The sequence below is a fragment of the Anomaloglossus baeobatrachus genome, chromosome 2 (assembly GCF_048569485.1).
Source record: "Anomaloglossus baeobatrachus isolate aAnoBae1 chromosome 2, aAnoBae1.hap1, whole genome shotgun sequence".
NCBI lineage: Eukaryota > Metazoa > Chordata > Amphibia > Anura > Aromobatidae > Anomaloglossus > Anomaloglossus baeobatrachus.
The window spans coordinates 658,655,247-658,672,635 of NC_134354.1; the positions used below are offsets into that span (position 1 = coordinate 658,655,247).

Below are 17,389 nucleotides of genomic sequence, written 5' to 3' on the forward strand. Positions count from 1 at the left end.
GAAAAAAACACTTGGACCGAATTGAAAACGTAAAGGTAACCTGTCAGGTGCAATTTGCACCCAGAACCACAAGCAGTTCTGGGTGCATATTGCTAATCCCAGGTATCACAACTACAAAATTTTATTTTGTTTCTCTCACTGAGAGCAATCAATCATTGCTAATCCCTGACACATCATCTCTGTATCTAATAGAATAGATAAAGGGATCTTTAGAAAAAGTATTTCTAAAAATCTTTTATCATATGCTAATAAGGCCAGCGACTAGTCATGAGGGCGGTACTTCCCCTGGCTAGTCGGCCCACTTAGCATGTAAGCATGCCCACAGGGGTGTATTAATATGCTAATGAATGTGTAGTGACAGAGGATGGAGACGCTCACCTCTCTGCTGCCATTGCATCCGAATCCTGGATTTCGGCTCAGTGCACATGATCCCGGACTTTCTGTCATGCGCACCATGTAGCCGGGTGTACGAGTCCTGGCTTCAAACCCATGTAGTGCGCATGACAAAAAGTCCGGGATCATGCGCACTGAGCCACAATCCAGGACTCAAATGCTATGGCAGCAGAGGTGAGCGCGACCATCCTCTGGCGCTGAACATTCATTAGTATGTTAGCTTGCCCACAGGAGTGTACTTACATGCTAAGGCCAGAGTCACACTTGTGAGAGACTCTTGCAAGTCTTGCATCACATCACCCGACATGGCATGCAGCTCTCCGGACAGGAGCATCTCAGCTGCATAGAAATACATGCAGCTTACCCGCTCCTGTCAGGAGAGTGTGTGGCCATGCCGGGTGATGCGATTTGAGACTCGCGCGAGTCTCTCGCAAGTGTGACTCCAGCCTTAGGGGGTTGACTAGCCAGGTGAAGCAACATACTCACGACTAGTCCCTGGCCTTATTAGCAAATGAAATGGGATCGTTAGAAATATTTTTTCTAAAGATCTCTTTATCTATGCTACTATAGGCTGGGACTGCTAGGCAGGGATTAGCAATATACACCCATGACTGCTCATGGTTCTTGGTGCATAAAGGACCTGAGAGGTTCCCTTTAAACTACATGTCGAAGATGAGCTTTGGAGTTTTTAATGTTGCAAAATTTCTGTAGCATTTCTATCTAAAGCAAGTCCATGGAGAAAACCCGCACAAAAAACTCACTGCAGCCACAAGATAAATTGACATGTTGTGGATATGAAACATGCACTGCAGCTCAGTTGATTCTGCGTAGAAAAGAAGCCCAGTGGGCAGGAGATTTCTATAAACCCCATTCACTTTGCTGGAACTGTAAAACACAGGGTCAAAAACGCACTAAAAACTCATCGTGGGCACACAGCCTTAAGGGGGCTTTACAAGCAACGACATTGCTAACCAGATGTCGTTGGGGTCACGGCATTCGTGACACACATCCGGCCTCATTAGCGATGTCGTTGCAAGTGAAACGCATGAACGACCGTTAATAATCAAAATTACTTACCTAATCGTTGATACGTCGTTCTAATCCCAAATATCGTTGCTGGTGCAGGACGCAGGTTGTTCGTCGTTCCTGCGGCAGCACACATCGTTACATGTGACACCGCAGGAACGAGGAACAAAATGGTACCTGCGGCCGCCGGCAATGAGGAAGGAAGGAGGTGGGCGGGATGTTCCGGCCGCTCATCTCCGCCCCTCCGCTTCTATTGGGCGGCTGCTTAGTGACGCCACTGTGACGCCGAACGAACCTATTGGGCAGCGATTTGCCCGTGACGCACAACCGATGGGGGCGGGTGCTTTCACGAGCGACATCGCTAGCGATGTCGCTGTGTGTAAAGTGGCCTTTAGAGTCTGAGTATTTTGTCTCATTTGCCTGCCAAGTTCTTATTTATTATTCAAAATTTGGGGGCAAAAAGGTTAAAGCACCACTACAGTGATTTTTTTATTGCACCGCTGGAGTGATGCTTTAAATCTAAGTCCTCTGCCCCCTGGTCTTATACTCTGGACAGTCTCTGGTGACTTATGACCAGCCGACAGCCCCAGTGATTCATGTAGCGCACTGGAGGTGACAAATCAATACAAGTCTATGAGAGTATCACAATCACCATGTGTGACTGCAGACTACTGAATTCTCAAAGTGCGCAAATTGAAATCTGTCAGGATTCTCCAGCACCAAGACCGGACAGTTATGTGACTGCAAGAATACAATATGCATATTCCTGGCCACATTCTGACTAGACGTGCATGGCCTTCGTTCATTTCACTAACACTGAGCTAAGCTGGGCACATCTAGTGTGAATGCGTCTGGAAGCATGCAAATCGCATACTTGTGGTCACATGATCGCCTGCTCCCGGCATTGGCGAATTCTGACAGAGCGCAGTTAGTGTGCTGTGAGCATTCATAACTCTGCAGTCACACAGAATGACTGCAAACATTTGTGCTAAAGCTGGACATCTCCATTATTCCCTTCTACAATACATTGCAATCTTTTGATTGGATTGCAATGCCTTATGCCTACCAGGGAGGGTCTATCTACATGGTAAATCTATGGGCTGTTTGATATGGCAACCCTTCAGTATCCTCCCATTACATCATAGTGGTGCCACTGGGGTGATAGATGGAGCCCCCCGTCACTGTCTAGCCAAAAATATGTTGCAGTAACAGAAAAATCTCCACAGTAAACCTAGGACATTTTCGTTATGGCGACCCCTCAGTATCCTACTATTACATCACTTGGTGCCAATAGAGTGCTAGATAAAGCCGCCCATACAGGAGACTAACCATTATAACTTGTTGTGAACAGTGAACGCATCCTTTTAATGGATCCGACATGTCTGAAAAGTGTTGTTCACCCTTGTATGCACCTTGTCACAATTCTTACTCCATTTGGGAATTAGAGTAAGAATTGTAGTATAAGGCCCCTTTCACACTGCGTTGTGATCTCCATTCAGTGGTTCCGTCGAGGCTTCCATTCAAACCCCCCGCAAAACGTGTTTCGAACGCATGTGCTGAAGGGGCCACGGGCTTTAATGGTGCAGACGGAGTCACCTTGTGCTCTGTCGTGCATTATTTTCGGGAGTATGCACTTTCTGCAGGGGGAAACCCAGATTCAGTCTACTACGTCTAGGTTTCTGCCTCAAGCATATACACCCAAAAATGGTGCACAACAGAGTACAAGGTGACTCCGCCTGCACCATTATAGCCAGTGGCCCCGTCTGCGTATGCGTCCGAAACCTGTTTTGCAGGGAGGATTCGAACGGAAGCCTCCAACTGGGACCACTGAATGGAGATCACAATGCAGTGTGATAGCGGCCTAAGGAATATCACCGCTCATTATGCATGTAATATGCAGGGCTACAATGCCCCCATCCAGCCCCAGCTTTGCCCACTTTGTCGAAGGTAGGCAAAAATATCACTAGATTGCCAAAAATCGCAAAATTTTAGCACAAACTCATATGTTTGACTTTTCAAACCTTTTCACATCTGAGTCCTGGTGTAAAAGCTTTAATGAATCAGACCTAATATCTATGTTATGTTTGGCGCCCTGGACTAGCCAGGTAGTCACAGGTAGACCCCCTGCACAAACACCAGCCCCTGAAAAGGTGATAGCAGCCAACCTAACCTACAAACCCTTGTCACCTCTCTGTGTTCAATGGTCACACAGGGGGCGGAGCCAGGTGGTTGGCCACGCCCACCAAGGAGTCCAGAGGGCCTGAGACAGGAAACAGTCAGTCAGTCCGTCAGTCAGTTCAGTACAGTGAAGTGGAGTGGAGTTCAAGTTCAAGTGCGGCAGGCCTGTGGCGTCAGGTCTGCAGCGACAACACTGACTGGTACCGGGGTCGTAACCCTGGTACCGTGGCAAGGAGGCAGACGGTGGTTGCCGCCTGCAGGATCCGGGAAGACGGCTGGTGGAACCGTAAGGGACCGGGACAGGGTAGTGGCCCGCCGGTACTGAACTGGGGAGCCAACAGGAAACCTGAGCACCAGGAGGGGTACTCAGACCCAGAACGAGGTCCAGAAGCCACTGGAAAACGTCAAATTCACTGATTGAGATCTGGACCTTAGGTCCTTTCCCGTCCCAAGACCAGAAAGACGTCAACAGCCCACCAAGGGGGATAGAAAGCCACCGCACAGGCAGAGAGCTCTCACGGGCCAGCGCCTGCCAGCCGGGGAGCGGACTACCGTTGCTGAAGCATAGGCAGTCAAGTTATACCACAGAGGTGCAGGAGAAAGGCGAGAACCACCAACCTGAGAAGGGGGCAAAGCGCAGCCGGCTGCGGGCATCGACCACCATCCTTTTTGGTTTACCAGAGACTCTGGTGTATCTGTCATAGAGAGTACAACAGTGCCCTCGGGCCGCGCACTGTACCACACCATCTTGCCCGTACCTCACAACCACCGGGCCCCCGGACCATCACCCCCTGCCCACGGAGGGGTCAACACCAGGCTGCATAACATCGTCCCCGGGAGCCTAGCTAACGGCAGCGGTGGTGTCCACATTCACCACAACCCGTGGGTGGCGTCACGAACTTACATCACTAAACGCCACGGCCTCAGCCATGAACCTTCCCCACCGAAATCCCTACACGTAACGCCAACTCCCCTTCAGAGCGACATGACCCCCGGGTCCGGGAGGAGCTCGAGCCACCCACCGACGAGCACGGACCCGAGCGTCTCGGCAGCCGGCCGAGCCCCGGGGCGGTACATATGATATTGGAGGCATTCAGAGCTATAATAGGGACCCCATGATCCTCTATGAAAGCTATAGAGTTATATGGCCATGTCAATAAGTCCTTAGCCAATAATTTAGCAATAATTAGTGTTATTTACTGTATATACAAATAGGAAAATGGTTGAACATAATATAAACTTACTGTTCTGAGGACTCTTTCCAAATATTGGAAAAACCTACGTTAGGTAATTTTGCTAGACAAATGCTTTCTACCATCTTAAGTTGTGGATACCGTGACTATCGTACATAAGAATATAGATATAACAGAGATAGGGAGCTGAAGAACCCATACATATTAAACAGTACATATTTTCACAATGGCTATGGTTTTATTTAATATCAGGCTAACCCACAGGGAGATAATCTATATTTAAATTGTGAACATTAAAAATCCTAATCACACAATCTCCGTGAAATAATTCAGTGCCAGGAATAAGATATTTGCCGGACTCATTTAATATGGATGCTACTAGCAATTTTCCCAAGAAACCAATATAAATATAAATCTTTCCTTTGGGAGTTATCTGTTAATTTTCCTATAACTCATCCAGCCCCCTCTGAAAAGCGTCACCCATAATATATCTGTCTGTATTTATCATTGTGTACATGTAGGTGCATAATAAAAGAGAGTACGTGATACCTAATGATGATCTACTGGTATAGTGATACTGGGATAGCTTTTTACCATTTTCACTTTACTGAAAACTAACCTGACAGTGTGATACCCCAGGTCAGTACAATTATATGGATACAAAACATGTATAGGTTTTTTTATTTTAGTGGTGACATTTTTTTCAGAAATATGTAAAATAAGATTAGCTTGGGTGGCCATTTTCCAAGACTTGTAACATTTTCAATATTCAGGCTATGGGGCTGTGTGAGGGCTTGTTTCTTGCACCCTGAGCTGTTTTTACTGATATCATTTTGGGGTAGATACGTAACTATGGAGCACTGCTATGTACAGTATAGTGAAAATCACAGTCTCCTATGAATGTGTAAGGGGTGGGCAGACCCCTCACAAAGAAGCCTAGTTAACCCGGAAACGTTATTAATAAAAATGTTTTATATTGTGTGCATGTATGTTTAGTTAGGGTACCCCCTAGTGGCCGGGTGGGACGGCTGTCACCACAGTAGGAAGGAGGAGCCGGCAGTTTAGGAGGGAAGAAAGAGTGTGAGCCAGGCAGTTGTCTCTGGGACAGGAAAGAAGAAGGAACAGCCAGGGGCAGAGTGTGGCAGCTGAAGTACAGGGAAGCCGGAGAAGACAGGAGCGAGCGGAACCTCGTAGGGTGAAGCAGTCCGGTGTGGGTCCGGGCTGTGGGTAGCCAGAAGTGGGAGCCGGGCGAAGTAAAGTAGTCAGGCAAGTCACCCACTTGAGGGAACGCTAGAGTAGACTTCCCCACAGCTGAAGGAAGCGCCATAGCATTGTGCTTTGTACTGCCAAGTGTGAAGAATTGCGAAGAATAAAACATGTTTGTTGTTTGCATTGACCCATGCCTGAAGAGTATTTGTGCGCCGGACAACACCTGCACCACCACACTCTGCCCCACCAAGGCACCTCCTGTCCCCCCAGTGACGGCGACGCCAGGGGTAAGCCTGTCAGCAAGGGCCACGACTACAAGGCCGGAGGCACCCCTGGCTCCCCGTTACATTTGGCGTAGTCGGCAGGATCCGGATCATATGCAAGGGGACCCGCTCCAAGAAGATGGAGACCAAGTGGTGCCAAGGGCCCCTGATCCGGATCTTCAACGAAGATTTCCAGTCCCATGGTGGGAAGAAGAAACCGTGCCTGAGGCGTTGGACCGGGCACAAGATGACGGCAAGATGGCCGTCGTCTGTGAAGAAACAGAAAGCGCGCGGAAAATTGGCGCCAAAAGAAGAGCCTGGGGCTGGCCGGTGCCGAAAAAGAAGTTCGGAGTGCTCCGCCCAAAGAGGGGAGGTGCCAGTCCCAGGGCACGAACAAAGACATGTACAGTGGGCGGTGTTGTAAGAAGAAAGAAGTGCCGCCGCGTAGGGGTCGATCTGTGGGGGGAGACTAAGGGTGGAGCATCCTCAAGAGCGGGAAAAGTGAGCCCGCCTCCACTTCCTCTAGTCTTGCCACTGACCCTGACGCCCTTACTGAGAACTAGTGTTGCCGAGAAAATGGAGAATTTGGACGAGAGCCGTCAGAAGCAGGTGGTGTCTGCGGAGGGATTCCCTACCTACTTGCCGGCTGTACCCGGAGGACCGGGACAAGCCACAAGGGTGACTTGGCTCACTACGTGGGACGCGGAGACCGGTGCGACCACAACAGAGGTCCGGGCGACCTACGCCGCCCAACTACCGTCGGGGAGCCGGATGCTGGGAGCCCCATATCCCTGCCCAGAGAGACCCCCGCCAGCCGTGGTGGGGCCTGAAACATCTAGTCAAACTCCGGCGGAAACATACGCCCGGAAATTGGAGAGAGACGACTGGGGTTTCTACTGGGATCCGGTGCTGCCGTCTCCCCTACCGACCCGAAGATCCCCGTCACCTGAGCCGGACCCAGTGCAAGAGCGGCTGCTCGTCGAAACCGTCGCCCGGGAGATCATGGCGGGTCCCCGCGGCGAAGAGCTTGAGCGTCAGTATACCACCGGAGTGGTCGTCAAGTTCAACCAGAAAGAAGGGTATGGCTTCATCCGGGATGGAGAAACCGGCGATGATTATTTTTATAATCGCGTCAACCTGGATACAGAAGGCCTCCCGCAGCGGCTGCATACCCTGTACCCAGGGGAAAAGGTCCGATTCCTGAGGGAAGTGGGCTGCCGGGGCTTGTTTGCGGTGGGGGTGCATCGTACGCCCAGCGAGCAGGAGGCTGCCCAATGGCAGCAGGAGGTAGAATGGGAAGAACACCAGGCCCGGCGACAAGCACAACGAAGACCGGTGCTGGCTGAAGCCTCCCGACCCCGACATACCGTAGCTGTAGCTCCGGCAGTCATGCCCGTGCAAAGTACCGACCCGGAGAAGGGAACCTCGCCGGTACTGGCGATTAATCAGTACATTACTACTCACCCAACGATTGTTATGGGCAGCCCGCCACCGTCCCGCGCAGCGACCCCCTCACCTCCGTCGGAGACTGAGGAGCCCAAGCCGGAGGTTGACACAGCGGAGGAGCTTACCAGTCATGAGCCTTTCCGGCGGCTGCGCCGACTACCCGGGCAGTCCCTGTCGGAATACATCCAAGCACAGAGAGCTGAGTGGCAACGGGCCTACCACCCGGAATAAGCATCAAGACCGGAAGATGGCGGGCCTGTTTTGTTTTGTTTGCTGCCGGCGTGTTTAAGCCGGAGAAAGGTTTACGTTCAAGTTGCTGATTCCGGAGAGAGCCTGCTTGCTGGACTGAGCCGGGGGCTCCTCCGCGTCATTGAAAAAGAAGAGTTCCGTGTTCCTGCGTTGACCACCAAAGACCGGGAGCGCTGCTAAGCCTCCGGGCACACCAAAGACCGGGAGAGCTGCTAAGCCTCCGGGCACACCAAAGACCGGGAGCGCTGCTAAGCCTCCGGGCGCTGGACAGGTTCGCAGTTGATTGAACATGTTTTATGTGGTTTTTAACAGTTGTAATTTTAGATTGGAGCCTGGCCGGGAGGCTCAGGTTAAAGAGGGGAGGTGTGTAAGGGGTGGGCAGACCCCTCACAAAGAAGCCTAGTTAACCCGGAAACGTTATTAATAAAAATGTTTTATATTGTGTGCATGTATGTTGAGTTAGGGTACCCCCTAGTGGCCGGGTGGGACGGCTGTCACCACAGTAGGAAGGAGGAGCCGGCAGTTTAGGAGGGAAGAAAGAGTGTGAGCCAGGCAGTTGTCTCTGGGACAGGAAAGAAGAAGGAACAGCCAGGGGCAGAGTGTGGCAGCTGAAGTACAGGGAAGCCGGAGAAGACAGGAGCGAGCGGAACCTCGTAGGGTGAAGCAGTCCGGTGTGGGTCCGGGCTGTGGGTAGCCAGAAGTGGGAGCCGGGCGAAGTAAAGTAGTCAGGCAAGTCACCCACTTGAGGGAACGCTAGAGTAGACTTCCCCACAGCTGAAGGAAGCGCCATAGCATTGTGCTTTGTACTGCCAAGTGTGAAGAATTGCGAAGAATAAAACATGTTTGTTGTTTGCATTGACCCATGCCTTAAGAGTATTTGTGCGCCGGACAACACCTGCACCACCACACTCTGCCCCACCAAGGCACCTCCTGTCCCCCCAGTGACGGCGACGCCAGGGGTAAGCCTGTCAGCAAGGGCCACGACTACAAGGCCGGAGGCACCCCTGGCTCCCCGTTACAAATGCCAGCTAAACATTGGCTTTCACAGGAGAACTGTCATGTTAAGCACGGGGGCCTTCTGCAGACCTCTGATTGTCATGGCAACCCATCGGTGCCTCACAATCATGTTACTCATGTTTACTGGCGTGGCAGTGGGAGTGTGGAATGATGCACCGCCCCTGCCAACACACATTATATGCATGCCACAAGAAGGTTTTTGCAGGCATCGCTGACTGTCATGGCGGCATCAGGATTTGAGGAAACTTCAGATTCTTGCACTATGACTGCCTACTTCCCTGATGTCTGTGATCAGCGCAGGGTGACTTGGACGTTGACACACAGACCTCTGGTTCATGGGCAGCCTTGCAAAAGTTAATCTCTGCTGGACTGCTTGATAGTCTACTTGGTCACATGCTATGGTAGAGCCAGTCACGTTCACTCTCCTCCTATATACAGTTAGGTCCAGAAATATTTGGACAGTGACACAATTTTCGCGAGTTGGGCTCTGCATGCCACCACATTGGATTTGAAATGAAACCTCTACAACAGAATTCAAGTGCAGATTGTAACGTTTAATTTGAAGGTTTGAACAAAAATATCTGATAGAAATTGTAGGAATTGTACACATTTCTTTACAAACACTCCACATTTTAGGAGGTCAAAAGTAATTGGACAAATAAACCAAACCCAAACAAAATATTTTTATTTTCAATATTTTGTTGCGAATCCTTTGGAGGCAATCACTGCCTTAAGTCTGGAACCCATGGACATCACCAAACGCTGGGTTTCCTCCTTCTTAATGCTTTGCCAGGCCTTTACAGCCGCAGCCTTCAGGTCTTGCTTGTTTGTGGGTCTTTCCGTCTTAAGTCTGGATTTGAGCAAGTGAAATGCATGCTCAATTGGGTTAAGATATGGTGATTGACTTGGCCATTGCAGAATGTTCCACTTTTTTGCACTCATGAACTCCTGGGTAGCTTTGGCTGTATGCTTGGGGTCATTGTCCATCTGTACTATGAAGCGCCGTCCGATCAACTTTGCGGCATTTGGCTGAATCTGGGCTGAACGTATATCCTGGTACACTTCAGAATTCATCCGGCTACTCTTGTCTGCTGTTACAAGTGACCCAGTGCCATTGAAAGCCATGCATGCCCATGCCATCACGTTGCCTCCACCATGTTTTACAGAGGATGTGGTGTGCCTTGGATCATGTGCCATTCCCTTTCTTCTCCAAACTTTTTTCTTCCCATCATTCTGGTACAGGTTGATATTTGTCTCATCTGTCCATAGAATACTTTTCCAGAACTGAGCTGGCTTCATGAGGTGTTTTTCAGCAAATTTAACTCTGGCCTGTCTATTTTTGGAATTGATGAATGGTTTGCATCTAGATGTGAACCCTTTGTATTTACTTTCATGGAGTCCTCTCTTTACTGTTGAGTTAGAGACAGATACACCTACTTCACTGAGAGTGTTCTGGACTTCAGTTGATGTTGTGAACGGGTTCTTCTTCACCAAAGAAAGTATGCGGCGATCATCCACCACTGTTGTCATCCGTGGACGCCCAGGCCTTTTGAGTTCCCAAGCTCACCAGTCAATTCCTTTTTTCTCAGAATGTACCCAACTGTTGATTTTGCTACTCCAAGCATGTCTGCTATCTCTCTGATGGATTTTTTCTTTTTTTTCAGCCTCAGGATGTTCTGCTTCACCTCAATTGAGAGTTCCTTAGACCGCATGTTGTCTGGTCACAGCAACAGCTTCCAAATGCAAAACCACACACCTGTAATCAACCCCAGACCTTTTAACTACTTAATTGATTACAGGTTAATGAGGGAGACGCCTTCAGAGTTAATTGCAGCCCTTAGAGTCCCTTGTCCAATTACTTTTGGTACCTTTAAAAAGAGGAGGCTATGCATTACAGAGCTATGATTCCTAAACCCTTTCTCCGATTTGGATGTGAAAACTCTCATATTGCAGCTGGGAGTGTGCACTTTCAGCCCATATTATATATATAATTGTATTTCTGAACATGTTTTTGTAAACAGCTAAAATAACAAAACTTGTGTCACTGTCCAAATATTTCTGGACCTAACTGTATGCTGGCTGCACTGTTCTTATGGTGCCAGCTATAGCTTGAATATACCTGGTCTGGAGAGGTGAATTCATCCAGGCTTACTGGTGGTTGTGATATTATTGTTGTGTGTGTATGAGGTTTTAACCCTTGTTGTCCTTTTGTTGCTGCATTACGTCTCTTGCTTTCCTTTTAGTTTCTTACTATTTATTCCTGAGACTGTGCAGTGTGTCTGGGTTTTTGTTATCCCTGTCTGTCTCCTCTGTGTTTAGATCACACTCCTACCCCTTCCTTCCCTGGCAGGACAGTGAACAGATCAGCTTTACTCAGGAGTAAGGCTCAAGACTCTGGAGTCTCCACCATCAGGGGTAATCCAGAAAACAGGGATAGTTTAGGGTCCCTAGTCTGAGGGACAGCATAGGAGCCTCTTGTTCCTCTTTATCCCACAGTCACGTCATGACAATGCCGCTGTCAATCTCTCCGCTCCACCCGCGGCTGTTAAGAGGCAGATGATGGCTGAATAATTCAGCCATCATCTGCCAGAAGAGATGCAGGCTCAGTGTGCGAGTCCACATCAAAGTCAGGGACTCAACATATGACATGAAGTAGTTAATAAGTCTAATAAGGAGCTGATGGTTTACAGGTGGTTTCAGATTTCCCTTTTTCACATACGTGTTCTTACCAGACAGAACACCCATAATATCTATGTGGCTGTTCAAGTGTACTGTGGTGGACTTGTCAGTTTTTGATTCAAGTCGAAGATTAAAAATCACCCATGGAAGTCTATGGGTCTGTGAAGATCACACATCCATACGCCATTTGTGCGCTGATTGTTTCTAAAGTTTTAATGGGTAGAAAAAACGTTGCATTTTTTTTTGTTTATCATATGAGAAATGCACTGATGGACTACAGATGATCAAAACTGACAGAAAAAAACACTTGAAATTCTGACCAAATTCACTTCTGAAAGTTGTTCAGTTTTTAGTTTAAGAAAAATCTCTGGAGTCTGAATAAAGCCTTAAGCCTGCTTTACACATTTCAATATGTCGTGCGTTCGCATTTGCAATCGCACCTGCCCCCATCGTTTGTGCGGCACGGGCAATTTATTGCCCGTGTCGCACAATGCTGTAACCCCCTGTCACAAGTACTTACCTTCCAAACGACCTCGCTGTGGGCGGCGAACATCCACTTCCTGAAGGGGGAGGGACGTTCGGTGTCACAGCGACGTCACACAGCGGCCGGTTAATAGAAGTGGAGGGGTGGAGATGAGCGGGACGTAACATACCGCCCACCTCCTTCCTACCGCATTGCCGGCGGGATGCAGGTAAGCTGTGTTCATCGTTCCCAGGGTGTAACACGGAGCGATGTGTGCTGCCTCGGGAACATTGAACAACAGGACGTTCGATTTTTAGAAAATGAGCGACGTGTCAACGATGAACGAGAAGGTGAGTATTTCTGCTCGTTAATAGCTGTCACGCTACGATATCACTAACGATGCCAGATGTGCGTCACTTACGACGTGATCCGCCGACATCTCGTTAGATATATCGTAGCGTGTAAATCCCGCTTTAGTCTTTTCTTTCTGCTCCCCCTAATGTTACAATGATGGTTTTTCAAGTTACAATATTTATTCCAAAACGACCATTGTGACTTGAAAATATTGCAACTCAAAGCCATAGCGCTATGAAAAACTGGTTCTTTCTGTACAGTAGATGCAATGGGGAACTTGCTGAGTGCTGCTTCATATGACCGCTGACTTAAGAATCACCAAATTTACTAAGGCTGGTTTCACACTACGTCTTTTTAACATCCGTCGAAAACGTTTTTTTAACAGAAGTACGGATCCTGTGCAAATCCGTTTTCATGTCAATGCATTTTCAATGGACTCGCGTCCACCTGCGTTTGCGTGCGTTTGCGTGCGTTAGACGCAGGATCCGTCCTTTTGCGTTATTTTAACATGTTTCAAAAACGCAACATGTAGCGTTTTTGAGCTCCGTCCAAATACTACAAATTGCTGGATCCTGACTATAACGCACGCAAACGCAGGTGAACGTTGCATGCTGATAGACAGGATCCTGCTTTTGGACTGAGCATGCCCAGAACCAGAGTGTCTCTCTCTCTCTCTCTCTCTCTCTCTCTCTCTCTCTCGCTCCGAGCAGCTGACTCGTAACCAAGATAAATATCGGGTATCCAAGGCCGATGTTTACCTTGGTTACCAGCGTCTGCAGCTGTCAGAAGCCTCCTCCCAGTCTAGTTCCCCTCACTCCCGATCACATGACTCCAATGCCCGCCCCTAAACATCCAGTGCAGGATCCTGCAAAATAACATATGCGTTTGCATACGTTATTTGCTGTAAAAGCAGGATCCGTACTTCCGTTAAAAAAACGTTTTCAACGGATGTTAAAAAGACGTAGTGTGAAACCAGCCTAAGAGGTCTTAAAGGAAAGTTGTCAGCAGTTTTTTTCTAAGTAATCTGAGAGCAGCAGGATTTAGCGTCAGAAACACTGATTTCAGTGATGTGTTACTTACTAGGCTGCCTGCTGCAGTTTTTATAAAATCAGCTAGATAACTGTTTATTGCCATGTAGTCTTCCTGCTCTTTGTAACCCCACCCTCACCACTGACTAGCAACTTTCTGCCTATGCACAGTGTACACAGCAAGCTGCCAATCAGGGGTGTGGGCGGGGTTCTACAGAACTCAACAGTCAAAGAACTGGTAGATCTGCAGCAGAGAAATATGATTTTATCAACATGGCAGCATGCAGATACACCACTGGAATTAGAGTATCTGTCCCTAGATCATGCTCTCAGATGACATAACAAAAACCTGGTGACAGAATCCTTTTAATAAATTTGGCACACCTTTCTCTGTCCGCAGGCTAGCTCTGTAAGGTCTTGAATGGAACAGAGGTGTGCATGCTAAGCTTCCACTCCATTCATTGTCAATGGGACAGCCAGAAATAGCCGAGCACTGTTCTCTGCTTTCCCTAGTAGTCCCATAGACAATGAATAGAGATGAGGTTGGGCATGTATACCTCCGATTCATTCAAGATAGACTTTGCAAAGCTTGGTTCTCTGCGTTCTACATTTTCGGGACTGCATGAGAGACTCCAGCACTTAGACCTAAGAATGGGGAATAATTTGCCCCTTTAGGAGTCATTCCTCTTAAAAATAAAAAATAATGCTTGGCAAAACTGATAAATTATAAATAAATAACATTGTTATTTTTTTGATTTCTAGGTACTTTCTTTAGAAGGCCACATGACGAAAACACTGGGATACTTGGATATGGGGACAACAGGAATGGTGAAGAATGGTCCGTATGGTACTAACAAACCTCACTCTCTCCATCCATCGAGAGTCCTTGCCACTGACCCTTTTAAGGCAGCAAAAACTCCAATGCAATCCCCAATTAATCCATGGGAGTGGAGCAAGAATCAAACACTGTTTGCTGGGGGCATTGGCCAAAGAGCCAAACGCAAGCCCTCTTTGAAAACTGGAAGAACCAAGAAGATCTTTGGATGGGGGGATTTCTACTTCAACATAAAAACTGTGAAGTTCAGTTTGTTGGTCACTGGTAAGATTGTAGACCACATAAATGGGACGTTTAGTGTCTATTTTCGGCACAATTCTTCTAGTCTTGGTAATGTGTCTGTCAGTATAGTCCCACCTACAAAGGTGGTAGAGTTTGACCTCCTTCAGCAATCTACCTTGGACACCAGAGAAACCAAGACTTTCAACTGTAGAGTAGAGTATGAGAACACCAACAAAGCCTTGAAGAACAAACCCTGCCTCTATGATCCAGCTAAAAACTGCTACATGGAGCACACACAGAGTCATGCCGCGTGGCTTTGTGCAAAACCATTCAAGGTTATTTGCATCTTCATCTCCTTCTACAGTATTGACTACAAGCTGGTGCAGAAAGTGTGTCCAGATTATAACTTTCAGAATGAAAACCCTTACTTTGGGTGATGAACGCACTGACCGTAAGGTCACCAAGCAGGTTTATATGGGAAAGAGTGAGAAATGTAACTTTTGAGGGACTATGTAACATTTAAGGGTCTGTCTACAATAAAGAAACAGGTTAATCCAGTTTAACTACAGATTTAATATCAAGATTTGTTCTCCGGTGCAGAACGAGACTGTGATAACAAAAAGTGCATGATGTTGACCCTGATAATCTAAGAACTGTCTGACCTGCTTTGTAATAAACTGGAATGAACGTCAAGGTCATCCTATGCCATCAACTAAGATTATCACTTACAAGTGCTCTCATTTCTGATGACCTCAGTAGTAAAACCTGCTGTCAATTATTTTATTTCTCCTTATAAGAAAATGGGCCCTAAGGGAATTTGACATTGTATAAAACTGAACATGACATGAGGATGTGTCATAAAGAAAGCAGTATTCAAAATGATTATATTCTGCAGATAATAAACTTTTTTGCAGTAGCCAAACCTGACTTATTTATGCACTTTTCTTTTTGATATCTTCAAGATCAATTTCATTGCATGATACTGTCTCATATTATTACAGGTATAGGTGCTCATAAAACACAGAATATAGTATTGTATAAAGAGTTGTCTATATAAGTAATCCAATCTGCTCAACAATAAGAAAATGATGGATGCAAAACAGCCATGTCCTTTCCTTAAAAGGAACCTGTCAGGTTCAATATCCACCTAGAACCACGAGCAGTTCTGAGTACATATTGCTAATCCCTGCCTAACCGTCCCTGTATACACTAGCATAGATAAAGAGATCTTTAGAAAAGTATTTCTAAAGATCCTTTATGATATGCTGATGGGCACAGGAACTAGTCACAATGGCATTACTTCCATTGGCTAGTCGGCCCCCTTAGCATGTAAGCACGACCCTTTGGGCATGCTAACATGCTAATGAATGTGCAAGGATAATCTCACTCACCTCTCTACTACCATTGCTTTCGACTCTTGAATTTCGGATCAGTGCGCATGATCCCGAAGACTTTCATGAGTTTGAAGCCAGGATGCGCACACCCAGCTTCATAGTGCGCATGACCGAAAGTCCAGGGTTATGCGCATTGAGCCAAAATCCAGGAGTCGGAAGTGATGGCAGCAGGGAGGGGAATGCGACCATCCTCTGACACTGCACATTCATTAGCATGTTAGCACACCCACAGGGGCGTCCTTATATGCTAAGGGGGCCGACTAGCCAATGGAAGTAACGCCTCTGCGACTAGTCCTTGGTCTCATTAGCATGTCATATGGGATCTTTAGAAATACTTTTTTATAAAGATCTCTTTATCTATGCTAGTGTATACAGGGACGGTTAAGCAGGGATTAGCAATATACACCCAGAACTGCTCGTGGTTCTGTCTGCATTTTGCACCTGACAGGTTCCCTTCAGAGGGAATCTTTTACCAGGCTTTTTCAAGCTCATCTGAAAGCAGGATAATGTAGCAACAGAGACCCTGATTTCAGCTTTCTGGCTATGCACAGCTGTAAAACAGTGTTGTCCGCAGGTTATACAGATCTCAGCATTCAGAAAACTGGTAGAAAAGCATAAAAACTGCAACACACAGCCCATTAAGTGATACATAGCGGGAATCAGGGTCTCTGCCCTTAGATCAGATATATAAAAAGCTGTGGACAAAAGCTCAAATAGGGTCTTAGCCCAATAAGGAAGGCGTAATAAATAAAAATCAAACTCACCTATAGAAGTTGTGTCTGTCACAACTCCTATAAACGCATGTACAGTCCAGGTCAAAAGCAGCAGCCCAGGGTTTGGCAGATAACAGAGAACAGTAGAAGTCAGGTTTTCAAAGTCGCACTATTAACAAATCCGGATCGATGAAACAATTAATGTTTCTTTATTTTCATGCACAGGTCAATGCGTTTCAGGAGTACTCAGCTCCCTTCATCAGGACACAGGCAAAAAACATCAAAACTTGACTTCTACTGTTCTCTGTTACCTACATCAGACGTGGTAGAAAACCTGGTGACAGATTCCCTATTGTAGGCGCAGAATAATGTATCACTGATGACGTGAACTTGCTAGTACGCTATGGTCATTACATTACTGGGAGAACATTGACATCTACAGAAATGAAGGGTCTATAGCTGCACAACCTATTCAACATTCTCTCTGGGATGTGCATTTTTTTTTGTTTTGGCTTTAGTACTATAATATAAGAGTTAACTTCTTGAAGGGGTTGAAATAAATATATATTAAAATTTAGAGTATATAATGTATCAATTATAAAAGAAGAACCTTTTTAAATGGAATCTGTCAATAGGATCAACCCCTTCGAAGCTCATTTAGGGGCATGCAAGTATTGAAAAGGTAAGTCCATTGCATCTTTATATTTTTTATCTGTTGCTGCATTGT

General features: G+C 47.0%; 1 protein-coding gene across 1 annotated transcript in view; it reads left to right on the forward strand.

Moving 5' to 3' along the window:
* The window catches only part of NXPH4 (neurexophilin 4), a 337,848-nt gene extending 322,371 nt beyond the window's left edge, over window positions 1-15,477 (forward strand). Inside the window, exon 2 of the mRNA XM_075334465.1 lies at window positions 14,261-15,477. Coding sequence (XP_075190580.1) covers window positions 14,261-14,992 — 732 coding nt within the window. The 3' untranslated portion in view covers window positions 14,993-15,477. The remainder of the gene's footprint in view (window positions 1-14,260) is intronic.
* The last annotated feature ends 1,912 nt before the right edge of the window (window positions 15,478-17,389 follow it).